The sequence below is a fragment of the Zootoca vivipara genome, chromosome 2, assembly GCF_963506605.1.
Source record: "Zootoca vivipara chromosome 2, rZooViv1.1, whole genome shotgun sequence".
Classification (NCBI taxonomy): Eukaryota; Metazoa; Chordata; class Lepidosauria; order Squamata; family Lacertidae; genus Zootoca; species Zootoca vivipara.
Window position 1 is genome coordinate 85,146,530 of NC_083277.1, and position 14,068 is coordinate 85,160,597.

Below are 14,068 nucleotides of genomic sequence, written 5' to 3' on the forward strand. Positions count from 1 at the left end.
CACCCGCGTCCCTTGCCCCTCTTTGTTCCAGGAGACAGTGGGGCAGGGAAAAGGGAGGAGTCTACTGACCTGTCTTCTTCTCCCACATCTGGCATGTCTTTCTCCATCTCGGACTACCCTGACCCTCCTCCCCAGGCTCTTTCCTTGCATCCAGCCCCATAAATCACTGGTCCCCTCTCCTGGTTCACTCTCCCGGTCTCCTGCCCCACACACTTCAGAGTCCTGCCAGCCCCTGACACTCAGCTAATAGCTAATAGTAGCTGTGGCTGTGTGTAGCAGCTCACACTTGGGAAATTAGTGCCCTCCTTTGTCATGATCCTGTCACAAATGATACCCCCCCCCCCCGCTGCTTTTAGCAACAACAACAAAAAGTGTCTGAAAAGTGCATCAATACGCATTCACTCACCTCTGGCATCAAGTCTAATTTGTCCCTTGTATGAGAAGCAACGAGTTTAAATTTCAGGCAAATGGCTACAAGAATAGATCGGCAAAAAGATATCCTAAGAGGATATCATGTTCCCATCTCTTGATCGTAGATGAATTTGATACATCATAAAATTGTCCCCAGTTTGTGGAAGACCAACACAACTAGCCATATAACTTTTCTCTGGAAGAGTAGAGAAGAATTACATTTGTTACAGGCTTCCCTTGGGGCAGGAGGTAATTAGTCATATTCATCTGCTTCTGTATTCAGTTTGTAGCTTCTTATTTCGTGACATAATATTGGCCAACTTTCCAATAAATTGGATGTTCAGCAAACAGGAGACGGCTGGCTTTCCACACATAACTGGTGCCTAAAGTTCTGAAGTGGGAAGCAGAAGTTATTAGTACCTGAGCGAGTGAGCTGTTAACATGAAGAGGAATCCCAGTAGGGTTTGAATGTGTTTGGCAATGTTTCTTCACATATTTTGGCCCACAGGGCTCACTGCAAGAAACAAGCTTTCCCTCCCTGCATTAGCATTCCCTCCTCTTTTTATATATCCACACACCCCCATTCATTCTATTAATAACAAAGAAGGGGGGGAAGGAAAGGAAGGGTTTATTCAGACGTTAACTGAAGTGGGCCAACCGCATTTGGCATGTTGTGGGATAGCCCTGGAGGGCGCAATGAAGCTTGGACAGCTTTTACCCTAAAATTGAGGCAACTAGCCTGTGGCCCTCCAGATGTTGTTGGATTTCAGCTCTCATGGATCCTTTCCATTATCCATGCTGTCTGAGACTGATGGGAGTTGCAGAACCAACTACACCTGGAGAGCTGCAGGTACTTCACTCCTATCCGAAAATTGCTGGGGAACCTCAGGCTTGAGGCCCAAATGTGGTCCTACAAGTCTCCCCTGACTGCATCCCATACAGGCTTAGCTCTGCCCCCAAATGCTTTTGCCTGCCTTAAACTCTGATAAGGCATCTTGCTTGTCTGGACAGAGAACACAGATGGTTGTGTGAGTACAAGTCAACACTTGGACAAAGGTAAAAATTGCATTCATTGCTCCACCTACTTTAGCCTCTGGCCCCTCCTGATCCTAGCATGTGGGAATGCATGCTAAGTTTGGCCTGAAAAGGATTACTCACCCTTGTCCTAAAAGGTGGCTTGTAAATACTTCAGATCAATTTTAAAAAAGATTAGAGAGGGACATAATTGCTTGGTTCTGTTCCAGGTATGTTGGACTGAACTGAATTTCTTTGGATGCCACTGAACCTATCCATATTCCTATAGCTTCAAAACACTAGTTATTGAACCCAGGTATGTGAAACAGGTAAAAAGGTAAAGGTAAAGGGACCCCTGACCATTAGGTCCAGTCGTGACCGACTCTGGGGTTGCGCGCTCATCTCGCATTATTGGCCGAGGGAGCCGGCGTATAGCTTCCAGGTCATGTGGCCAGCATGACAAAGCTGCTTCTGGCAAACCAGAGCAGCACATGGAAACGCCGTTTACCTTCCCACTGTAGCGGTTCCTATTTATCTACTTGCATTTTGACGTGCTTTCGAACTGCTAGGTTGGCAGGAGCTGGGACCAAGCAACGGGAGCTCACCCCGTCACAGGGATTTGAACTGCCGACCTTCTGATCAGCAAGCCCTAGGCTCAGTGGTTTAAGTGGAAAAATGCCTATTTGGTGAAAGCCACAGATTAGAATACATGCAAGGAAGGGGAGAATGGGGGTTCTCAGTCAATGATCCTGAATTGTCAGAACTCCCCCCCCCCAATGTTACTGATGCTCCTTCTCTTGCCCAACCTGTTCCGGCACCACAATCCACTCCTGCCCTTCCTTTGCACTGCATCCGTGGTTCATGCAGCTGTTGTCTGCTAAACAAAAGCAGCTCGTCCTGTAGGCTCATCCCATGTGCTGGAGCTTTGGCCAGCGAGGGGTTAAGGCAAGCCATTGGCTGCTGAGTGAGTGAGCTCATCTGAGCTGGAACATGCTCCAGGTTTTATGAGCCACTCAATGCAGATGATATCAGAGGGGGGTTATCTGAGCCTGGAAGCTAAGCTACTTAGGGAAATCGCAACATCCACTTAGGACACATTCCATGCCTTAGCAGAGCAGCAAGCCAACTGCAGGGAGCCTCTGGTCATGTAAGTAGGAATACTTTCTCTGTTGGAACTGGGTGCCTGGGCTCTTTTTGTGGCAGGGAGCTGGAGGGAGGGCACCCTGAATCCCAGAGGCTGAGCTTTGCATCCCAAGCTCTGAATTTTCAGTACCCAACAGGAGCTGGTGGTGCCTACCGCCTCAGAATAGCTCTCCGCTGGGCGGTTTCTTTCACATTTGCCTGGAGCTAAATAAATGGACCTTGAAGTTGGCATAATAGTCACTCCCTGCACAGGCTGAAAGAGGCTGGGAATGCAATAAACAGGTCTGAGTGAGTCCCACCCATTTTCTCTCTGGCAAAACAGCTGGTAATCAGAGGCAAAACCTTTTGTGCACTGGAGTGACCACCCCACATAAAAAGGACTCGGTGATGGGAGCTGGGAACTCATGAAGTTTCCCTAGGAAAGGCATGAGCACTTTTTCTCGAGGCACCCGGAAAAGGGAGTCTAGCAGACTGGCCATGTAGCCTACCTTTGTGTCTCTCAGCAGATGCGTGGGGACTGCATGGATCTGTGGGTCGGAGGGAGGGAGAAAACCAGCACAGAATTGCAGGTCTGACTTGCACAGGTTGGGGTGGGTCTGTGGCAGCCCCGCTTCTGAGACAAGACTCAGATGCTCAGTCCCCTGCCAGGCAAGAACTGCAGAGTCAGGTTAATCCTGCCTGATGTAAATATCATCCTCTCACAGCAGAATGGAGTGAGATGCTACATCCTGGGCTGGAGAGCGAGGAATGGTGCAGCTGCTTTCATGACCAGGGCGGGTAGCTTCCTGAGCTCCAAGACTTGGGCACTCCCTGTGGGAAAGCCTTGGCTCCCATGATGGTGTTCTGTGTAGGGGGGGGGAGGGGAGACTTCCAGGGCATCCTGGCCTTGCTCAGATCATCCTCGCCCACTTTCATCCCAGCCAATGGTTCTTTCCTTTGAACTCAGTGGACCGGAGCTGCTACTTCCTTCACACAGAGGAATATACAAAGCTGCCTGATGAGTCAGACTATCGTCTTCCCTGACCGGCAGTGACTCTCATGGGTTCCAGGCAGGGGCCTCTCCAACACTACCTGGGAGATGTTGGCAGGGGCCAGGCCACACATGCCAGGATAAGGGATGGTGCATGGCGGGCATCTCTGTGATTGTTACGCTGCCACTTGCCCACATTTCTTCACTTCCAATAAGCAACTTGAAGCCATTTAACAATTTAAAAAATATCAACAATCTAAATATAGTGCAGTTTCACAAATCAAAACCATTTCAAATCCAAGGCAGATGCGTTAGGAAACTTGGTCCTTCCTCGCTCTTTGGCTCTAGTTATGGAGAAACCTACACAGGGCAGCAGGGTGTCAGCGGATTTGACTTTCTGACTCCCAAAGGGGTGTGGAATTAGTGAGGGTAGATTCAGCCAGTCCCCTGGTCCCGTTCCCCCACTTCTTACAAAAACCTCCCCTGGGGCATGGCCAGCAGCACTGAAAGTCATCAGGATCAGGCCAATATCAGGCCACTAAGGGGACCCACAAACACACCATTTAGAAGGCTTGAGGGGGGCACCAGGCATTCTCATCTTGCGAAGGGTTTCTGGAAAGGTCAGAACGCTACAAGAGAGACTCTTGCTGCTTCCTGTCTCCCTAGGTGCTTATGAGATTGTGGGAGTGTAAAGTGCCAAGCGGAGAGGGAGAGAGGGGTTTTTTGAAGCACTAGCCCACTTCATGTGGCTTGCCTCTCCCGCTCGCCACCAGTTAATGAAGCCAGTTTGCAGGCTTGCTTCCAGTCTCAAGGCAAGGTTTTTGCATATTTCACAACTTTGCATTACTGAAAAAAAGTCTTGCAAATAATTGCAGGGCCTGTGTGATTCAAGAGGCCTGCATCCCGAATCCTGAAAGGGGTTACGCTTCTCAATTGTCCAAGTGTCTGGGGCTCGGTTCAAGCCGTTCTCACACACATACCCAAGGCACAGTGCACACTTCTTCAACCACTGCAGCAGAGCTGGCAAGAACAGTAGATTTCCCAGCGAGGTGCCACTGGGCAGCCGACATCTACAAATTTGCCCACAAGATCTACTCAAAAAGGATCTAGGTAGGCACCCCCCAAAAGCTATAATCCAGCTGAAGGTGAGGCAGAGGCTTGTGCTGACCACTAGAGGAGGAATTTTACTCTCAGTTCTTTCCTGTTTCCTTCAAGAAACAGAAGGCAAATGGGAAGGGAGGTGTAGCGAGAATAGTTCCAGGAAGATCAGGAATCTGGGTGATTACGGTAGTTTCTTTCTACCAGGAAAACCAGGATCAAAGAGAAGATCAAGGCTGGGCTGCACTGGCTGAGAGGAGGGTGGTGTGATCTCCCTGCCTGGCTTTCCTATGGGGAAACTGGCAGGAGACGAAGTTGAGGCCCATTCACACTGGGATGGGGTGCAGCTAAGATGGGTCTCTTGCTTTTTGCATAATTTGTGTCCTTTGTTGCCCAACTTACCGCTAGGAAAATGAGATGAGAGTGGAAACTGAGAGTGGACTATGCCAAGGGAGGCTAAGGGGAGAAGGGAAGTCACTGGTGAAAGTCACAGTCCCATGCATTGTGAGTCAGGGGTGGGGAGCTTCTGAACCTCCATATGATGATGCTGGGCTAAAGCTCCCATCATCCTCTGACCACTGGCCAAGCTGCCTGGGCTTGGTGGGAGTTGGAATCCAACAACATCTGGAGGACCGTGGGTTCCCCATCCCTGATATAAATGGATGTCTCTTATAATCTCGTGGCTGGCACATCAAGTCCATACAACAAGGAGACCCCTCGTTTTTCAAGGTGGTCTGACACTTCTCGGCTGGTTATCAGACACCACACCAGCAACATATAAAGAATAGGAGTGGATCGCAAACCAACTCTTTGCTGATCCCCACAAAGGAAAAGGCAAATCGCTCGCAAGTACAACTGCCGGGGCACACTAAGGGCTGGCTGTTGAACTACACATGCCATGTAAAGGCATGTTAACAACTTGGGGCCAGTTTACCTGTGAAATTGCCTCACCCCATATGTGCCCACTTGACCACTTTGATCAGCGTGTGCAGGGTGTGTTTTTGTGTGATCAGTCTCCTGCTGATAGAAACCAACCTTGCCAGCCTCTTTGCATAACTGTTTTGCATGGCACTGAACAACTCATGCTCTGCAATGATACTGAATTAATGAGGGCAGAGGCAACTGGTGCCAGGCTATTTAAATGAAAAAAAAAGATCAATAGTCGGAATTCTGTGCTCTAGTCCCCCTGAATTATGTCCCCCCCCCACTCTTCCGAAGTTCCCTCTCGGTGTGTTTCATTCTAGTTCCCCAAGACAAGCTGAGAAGAAGGGCTACAAATTGTGGATATTTACTTCTTTGAGGATTTGTTATCCTGCCCTTTCAGAGCAGCTAACTTAGCAAAAAATATTAAAACAGGAGTCGGGGGGGATAAAAGACAGCACAATATGGTATAAAACGCGAGCAGCAGACAGACCAATAAGCCAAAATATGTCTGTGATATATGGGAGACTTCCCTTACCTAGAATGGACAATGGAGGGATCTCCTGTTCATAAGCAGGGATTGTCCAGGAAATGGAACGTTTTGCAGTGCAAATGCAGGCTCAGTAGAGCAAAGAGTACAATGCATATCAACCGGACTGAACAGATCTTTTGTGTTCCTGGTCCACAGAAACATACTTCAAAACACCAGCTCCCTGTTAAAGCCACCGTCATCATCTTTGTTCCTATCATGGTTTCTCATTCCCTTATCCTGTATAATCATCTTAATTATATCACGGATATTGTGTGTGCCCTGGCAGAAGAGCAGCAGGTGGGGGGAGCAGTGATGGGGAAGAATCCCTTGGGCATTTTCGAGAAGCAGGTCCTCCCTTTCGCTCTCTTGCCGAGTTGTGTGGCTGCGTACGCAATATATATTTAAATAACATTTCCCATTGCCAAAAGAACCCTGCTACTGTAATTCCACCCCTCGCACAGCAATGGTTTCCAGTAGCCTTGACAAATCCCAGTTCCCAGGATTTTTGGAGGGAAATGCGCTTTGAATTTGCTTTGAATGTGCGGTGTGTAAGCAGCGCGTTCCTCCCTCGGTTTTTCAAGGCACAAAGCAGCCACCTGGCAAGCTGCATCATTAGAGTGAGACAGACCCAGGTGTGGCAAAGCCATGCAAAGCCCTGTCACCACCTCTGGGTGGCAGCCCTGAGTGGAACACCAGTGCACATATGGCTCTGGGGCAGGCTTGGGTGGCCCCATTGTGACTGTCGGAGAAAGCCTTTCGCCTGCCCTTCGTCCCCTTGATGCCCTCCAGATGTTTCAACTGCAATTCCTATCAGCCCCAGCCAGTGCGACTGCTCTACCCAATCACTGCTGTTGCCTGTTTTGAGAATGCTGAACTTACCACTTCTCCCCCCAAGAAACCTGGCCAGCTCCTCACAGCTTGCAATCTCAAGCAGGTCTGCTTGTCTTGGAGCAGCTAAGTACCCCTTCTGTTGGAAAATGGGAGCTCCCACAGGCTTCGATGATGATGATGATGATGATATAGGGGCTGCTGGGGCAATCTATCATGTTCCAGTGTGAGAGAGCAAAGAATGCTCTTGAGTGCTTTGAAGTGAGCATGTAAGTGCAGGTGGGGTGAAAAGGAGTGCTCTATTTTGGTCCTCCTGTGGCATAGGAGACAGCTCCTAGGGGCTGAGGTCACTTCACCCCGTCCCCCCAAAAATATTTGAGGGGGCCAGCTCCCCACAGAAAGTTGATGCGCATTGACATTCAAATGATGTGTGTACACCAGATATTGTGATTGATTATCTGGGGTGGGGCTTACTTACCCCCCAAAAAAACACCCAATTTTATTCATGTTGGCACTCCAGTCGCACTGTCACCATGCACCCCAACCCACTGGGATGGGCAGATGAATGAAAGGCACTACCCCTCACATTTTAAGGGAGCTCACTGAGGAGGACCTCTTGCCCCCAACACCTGAAGCCAGCACCAGCTGGACGTAGCATTCTGTTTCCAGGGCAGGGCTGCTCAGAACTGCAGTTTTAGAAGATAGTGTGAAGTTGGCTTTGGCTGTGACTCACAATATCTACACAGCTATCAAGGAATGGATGGTGGAAGCTGTAACAGCCCTCTGCTGCATATCAAGCTCCCTGTATATGTTTCTATGTCTCCCCAGAAGCACAGAGGCCAGGAATTGAACTTCAGCCCAACAGTGACTTGACTAAGCCAACATCCTTACCCATGGTGAGTTAATCTACAACACCTACACACCACTAACAAAAGAGATTGAAACTTCACTTGGCAAAAGGCTAGCAGGAAAGAATTGGTTTCATGGGCTGCGGCAGGGATGGAGAACTTTTCTCAGCCCAAGGGCCACATACTCTTGAGATCAACCTTCTGGGGGCCACAGGCCAGTGCTGGGGTGTGTAGCCGAAGGCAAAAGTGGGCAGGGCAATGTATTTGATTCTTACCTTTGTATGTAAAAAGGTAAAGGTAAAGGGAGCCCTGACCATTAGGTCCAGTCATGACCGACTCTAGGGTTGCGGTGCTCATCTTGCTCTAGTGGCCGAGGGAGCCAGCGTACAGCTTCCAGGTCATGCGGCCAGCATGACAAAGCCGCTTCTGGCAAACCAGAGTAGCGCACGGAAACGGTGTTTACCTTCCCGCTGTAGCGGTACCTATTTATCTACTTGCACTTTGACGTGCTTTCGAACTGCTAGGTTGGCAGGAGCTGGGAGCGAGAAACGGAAGCTCACCCTGTCACAGGGATTCGAACTGCCAACCTTCTGATCAGCAAGCCCTAGTGCCACCTGCGTCCCTTTTTGTATGTAGATGACAGCAATGCAAAAAACAGAGGTTTCTGCGCACAAGAAAGGGCTCATCCATGATTACCTTTCCTCCGTGCTTTCCAGGTATGGTCTGTGCTTTAAAGCTATGTGTCTAAGAGCTATTTTTTTTGCCCCAGAGCTTTCCCCACGAAAACTTGCTCTTTACTGCTGAATTGGAGCAAACAACAACCCGCAGAAAGCCCAATTGGCAGTTGTTCTGATTCAGCAGTAAACAGTGGGTTTTCCCTGGGGAAAGTGGTGAGACAAAACTAAAACTTCTTGGATTTGTGACTTGAAATCATGGGATGAACGAAAGTGGAAATGGGCCCTTAGTTTAATCCTGCCTGTAGTCTAGCAGATCAATGTAGGTCGGATGCTCATGCTTCAATCTGATTTCATTGCGGCTGCTTCCAGGTGGGCGGTTCCTGGGTCTACTCCAATGCCCATGTCAAAATCCTGCCCTTTCAGAAAGCCAGAGGAATAGTGCTAAGGGCACTTACACTTGTGGAGATTGAGCTCAGTTTCCATCCTTCTAGAGGCAGGGGGGAAATCAGCATTTTTTGCAGTCTCAGAAAAGACAGAAGAACCACAGAGGGGAAAGAAACAGAATGACAACTTTTGGTTTACAGCATCATATAGGTGCCTCATAAAAAGTGAGTGAATGAAGCGGGGCAATTCCATGAGGATTTCTACGATAGCCAGCTGGTCAGCTCTGTAAACAGTTTTGCTTCAGAATGGGATAAGATTTTCCCATCATTATCACAAGGGCTTTCCATTTAGGACTATGCAAATCTGGCTTCTGCTCCTAATTCGCAATGACAGGTTCTCATTGACACCAGCTGGGAAGGAAAATAGTATGGTACCAGAAATGTGTTGAGTGGATTTCCACAGCAGGCTCACCACCACTTGTACATTTGTCCTCATAGGAGCTGAGGCCAGAGCCCTTATTACCAAGAAAGGACATGTGGAAGCTCAGAACTAGTGAGGCTGACCTTCCCTCATGGTCTAAACTGGGCCTGTGACAGACACAATGAACATCCAGGGTTGTGAGCCAGTCACACCCATTAGCTATGTAGATAAACCATAGCCCAAGGGTTTGGGTGAGAGTGAAGCATACAGCTATCCAAATCATAGAATCATAGAGTTGGAAGAGACCACAAGGGCCATCCAGTCCAACCCCCTGCAAAGCAGGAAACACCATCAAAGCATTCTTGACATATGGCTGTCAAGCCTCTGCTTAAAGACCTCCAAAGAAGGAGACTCCACCACACTCCTTGGTAGCAAATTCCACTGCCGAACAGCTCTTACTGTCAGGAAGTTCTTCCAAATGTTTAGGTGGAAACTTCTTTCTTGTAGTTTGAATCTATTGCTCCGTGTCCGCTTCTCTGGAGCAGCAGAAAACAACCTTTCTCCCTCCTCTATATGACATCCTTTTATTTATTTGAACATGGCTATCATATCACCCCTTAACCTTCTCTTCTCCAGGCTAAACATACCCAGCTCCCTGAGCCATTAAAAAACCTGTTCCTTGGTCCATTTCTCTCTCTTTCTCCCCTATAGGCCTTAACATCCTGAGTCTGCATAACAGGTAACCATGGAAACCCAGCCAAAAGAAACAGAGGAGGGAGAGAAGTCCCCCGAGTACAAGGACCTGCTGCCCAGCCAAACAGCCAGCACCTTGTGCATCAGCTCGCGAAGTGAGTCCACCTGGAACGCTCCTCACCAGAACAAGTGGGACATTTACCACAAGCCCGTTATCGTCATCTCTGTGGGTGGAGCCGTGTTCCTCTTTGGAGTGGCTCTCACCAGCCTGACCTGCCTCACCGGAGACCAAAGAGGAGGAGGCATGAACAACACGACCAAGGAGGTGTTCAAACTGTGTGGGCCAGCCTTCCTCTCGCTTGGCCTCATGCTGCTGGTGTGCGGCCTTGTCTGGATCCCCATCATCCGCAAAAAGCTGAGGCAGAAGCAGAAGTACCACATCCTCCAGAGCATTAAGTCCTTCTTCCTCAACCGCTGAAGGCAGCTCTCAAGATTCGAAGAGGACTGTGTCACAGAGGACAGGGCTCTGGCTTTCTCTCCCTGGACCTACAAGGACAGATCAGCACTGCCCTAAAGGGGAGTTCACTCCCATCCCCTCCTCTTCTTCCTGTGTGCAACAGATTTCTCCATCCCCAGGGAGAGACACTGTTGGGTGACACTGTGTCCTTAGCCAGTGAATATATTTTCTAATGCTGAGAGTGTGAAAAGTGGCAGATCAGATCCCAGAACAGTGGATTTCTCATACTCGTTATTGCTTGAAAGGATATGCTATCTGTATCTTCAAGAGCCTGATTTTCAGACTGTATTCACAAGAAAGTTGAGACTTGTTCCCATGACACTCCACTGGGACTAATAACTGCCACAAGCTTTTGTGGGAAAGCAGATTGATATTTTTATTCCAACAACTGGTTTGGGTTTTTTTTTAAAACAAAACCCAAACCCCTCTGCTTCAACCTCAATTAAAACGTTCAAGGAAATAAGCCATTGTGCAAGCAAACAACTGTGTGTGAGTACAAATATTAATCGTGCAAAAGTCTCAGGTTCGGGGCGAGAGGGTTTCTATGTCTGTAGGGTCTCAGAGGATCCAGGCTCTCAAATGCTCTCAAAAAGAGGGGTTGTCATTGTAAAATTACTTTGAAAAAGAGGGGCATGGAGCTGTACTATCGTAGAAGAGACGGCAGACTGTTGTGTAAGGAAATGGGATCTGCCTAGAGAGCTGTCACACTGTCTATGACATGCTACTGCAGCTATTGTTTGTGACTGCTTTTCTTTTCTATCCTGCTCCTCCTTTGTTCAGCAAAGCGCCTGAACAAAAGACCCTGGGCTCATCCACACTTCCCTTTTGCTAGACAGGAGGGCACTTTAAAGCACTGTGTCAGGTGCTCCCCTTTTTGGGCCCCAGTGCTTTCCCTGAGAATAGCTGCTCTTTAATGCTGAATTGGAACAAATGGCAATTTAGGTTCTCCATGGGTTGCCATTTGCTCCATTTCAGCGGTAAAGAGTGGGCTTTCACAGGGAAAGCACTGGGGCAAAACAAAACACAGAGACACGGTGCTTTAAAGTTTATAAACACAGCACAAAAGGAAGCCCGGATGAGCCCCATGTTAGAATGCAATCCTCAAAATTATGTCAATGGTTGTAGACAAACATGGATGGACTAAAATATAGAATTCAAGGCAACTAGCCAAGATCAGGGACTTGTCAAGTATTGTATAGTGAATTATGTTTAAGGAACAATGTTTATAGTTATGAATGTGACATCAGCTTTTGAAAATATGAACACCTGGGGAGGTATGTAGTATGGGTGTTCTGCACTTTTTACAAAAAAACTGATATGCCGCCTCCCAAGGCAGTCTACAATATTACATTGCTGTTTGTCCAGGAAACTACCCCTTGGTCAGGGAGAACAACTGGCAACACTCTTGTGACGCAGTGAGAAGAATGTCCTATTGAAACTATGATCAAATACAGTTTCTTGGTCCTGGAAGACTCCACTGCATGCCAAGGCCAGGCTCTGTGAGTTAGCAGTGCATTGGTCTTGGCAGGCAGGCAGGCAATTGAAAGTATTTGGGCTCCAGTTGGAAAATGTGAGTGGAAAGAGATCTGCTAGATCACGTACACATTTGCACTGGGGTTCTCTGAGAAACTGCTTCGAAGGCTATTGGGCTGTACTGGTTATATGGCCCTTAGGATGAAGTGTAGAGATTTTTATACATAGAACAAACTAGCGATGCAACCAACCAGGAGGCTTTAGATTCTGCCTTATAGAGGCCTTAGATTCATTCATTCTGAACCATTTTCAGAAGCTGCCTTTTGGAATTGGTTCTCAACCCCAAAGTGCCTCCTCACCAGTGCATTCTTCCCCCTCCAAATGGCAACCCTCAGCTGATTCCTGCTGACACCAGTAGAAGAGGCACATAGAGACAGAGCTTTTTATTTCCTGGCACTAGGATAGCTGGTTCCAAACAACCCTCCTGCATTTCTAATTCATTTCAGATAGGGATGTGCTCTTAAGGTTCGTTTCAGTTCTCAGTTCTCTGCAGAGTCAACCATTCAGTGTGGGCTTCAGTGTTTGATGCCGGGCTGTGTTTCTCAAAAACTGATAAGACCGTGGCACTTCCTGTTCAGATTATGCCTTAGTCCATTCATTGAGGAAGGAACAGAGAATCCCCCTTCCTTCCCAACATTTATATGCACACACATCAGTATTAGGGGTCACCATTAGTCATCACCCACCAAAACATTACAAGACAAAGTGCTCGTTTTCTTTAAAATGATCTAAAAATATTCCATACAGTTTACTGCAGATGTGTGTAAAAGGTTATTTTTATTTACCAGGTTTTCCACATCATGGGTAAATGCACATTAAACGAAGAAAAACTATGGGCTGACATTTTTATTATAACGTCATGTGGAGGGTGCAAGAAATATGTGTGTGAGAGCAGAACCAATTCCACAATAGACTCTCATCTGGAAGCACCTCTGAAAAAAAATATATAATTGTAACACAGTGCAAGGGGGCAGTCCTTAAAAAAAAAAGGTATGGTTTGTGCACTGTAGTGATGCGATTGCATGGTGTGGCAGCTAGTAAAAGTATTTAAAGGAAATGTAAATAAAAAGTACATTGAGATGGTGCCGGGGCAGATTACTGTTACTGGTGTTATTGGGAACTCTTTCTAAGTCACCCGAGACACTCGTGGAAACACGTGATGGTAGAAGTAACAGTGCATGTGATATCTGGGGGAAGAGTCAAGTGTGTCTAGAGCTGGGACAATGTAATATCCCCATAAAAGAAGCACAGCCTCAAAGGAAAATGCCTTGACTTTGTAGGCAGAGGGGAGGAAGAGAACATGTGTCATCGTTGACTTATCAAGGACAGGTACCGGTAGCAAAAGGGGAGCAGGGCAATATCTGACAAATAAAGACAACTAGAGCATATGGCTCCTTGTTTCCATGGTGCGCTTCTACGGTTGCAGCATCAGCACCAACTACCCACCTGGAATACAGCCACTCCCATCCAAGCCAGAACAGCAGCCGGGGAGATTCTGTACGATCTTCCTTCAGAACAGTTATTTAGGATGTTTCCAGACAACCTGTTTATTGAGCACTCATCCTGACTTGTCTGCAGGGATGTGAGTTGACAGTAGCTCATTTACTCTGATTTGTTTGCAGGGAGGCTAGACGATGTTGAGTGCCAACCCACACTTTTCCTGTCACCTTCCATATTGCTAAAAGTCTGGTCTTTGGGGGAAGTGGGTTTGTTGCAGACAAGTGACCAAATCAGCTTTCCTTGCACAGCCTGAATTGCTATTGAATTCCCACCTGAAAATGGCAGCAGTCTGGAAGTGCCCTTAGTTGCATACAGCCTTCAATATCCACTTAGAATACAGAGCAGGAGGGTGGGGTGGGGTGGGGTGGGGGTTGGGGACAACTTGTGCAGTGTATCACAGGATCCTCTAACACCAGTAATGGCTCTTTGCCTCCTGATATTTTTTTAAATAATAAAAAACAAGCATTTCTGTAATTGTGCGTCATTTCTCCTATGCTGCTCTAGAACTCAGCCTTGCTGGCACGACCGTCTCTTACAGGAGCCGATCTCAGAGTGCACGTACCTCCTGCAGAACACGAG

At 47.8% G+C, this 14,068-nt stretch overlaps 1 protein-coding gene across 1 annotated transcript; it reads left to right on the top strand.

Moving 5' to 3' along the window:
- The first annotated feature begins 2,450 nt into the window (after positions 1-2,450).
- Positions 2,451-13,829, top strand: PIRT (phosphoinositide interacting regulator of transient receptor potential channels). Its single transcript, XM_035104715.2, has 3 exons — positions 2,451-2,572; positions 7,746-7,813; positions 9,958-13,829. The coding sequence occupies exon 3, from the start codon at positions 9,992-9,994 to the stop codon at positions 10,415-10,417; it is 426 nt and encodes a 141-aa protein (XP_034960606.1). The 5' UTR covers positions 2,451-2,572; positions 7,746-7,813; positions 9,958-9,991; the 3' UTR covers positions 10,418-13,829.
- The last annotated feature ends 239 nt before the right edge of the window (positions 13,830-14,068 follow it).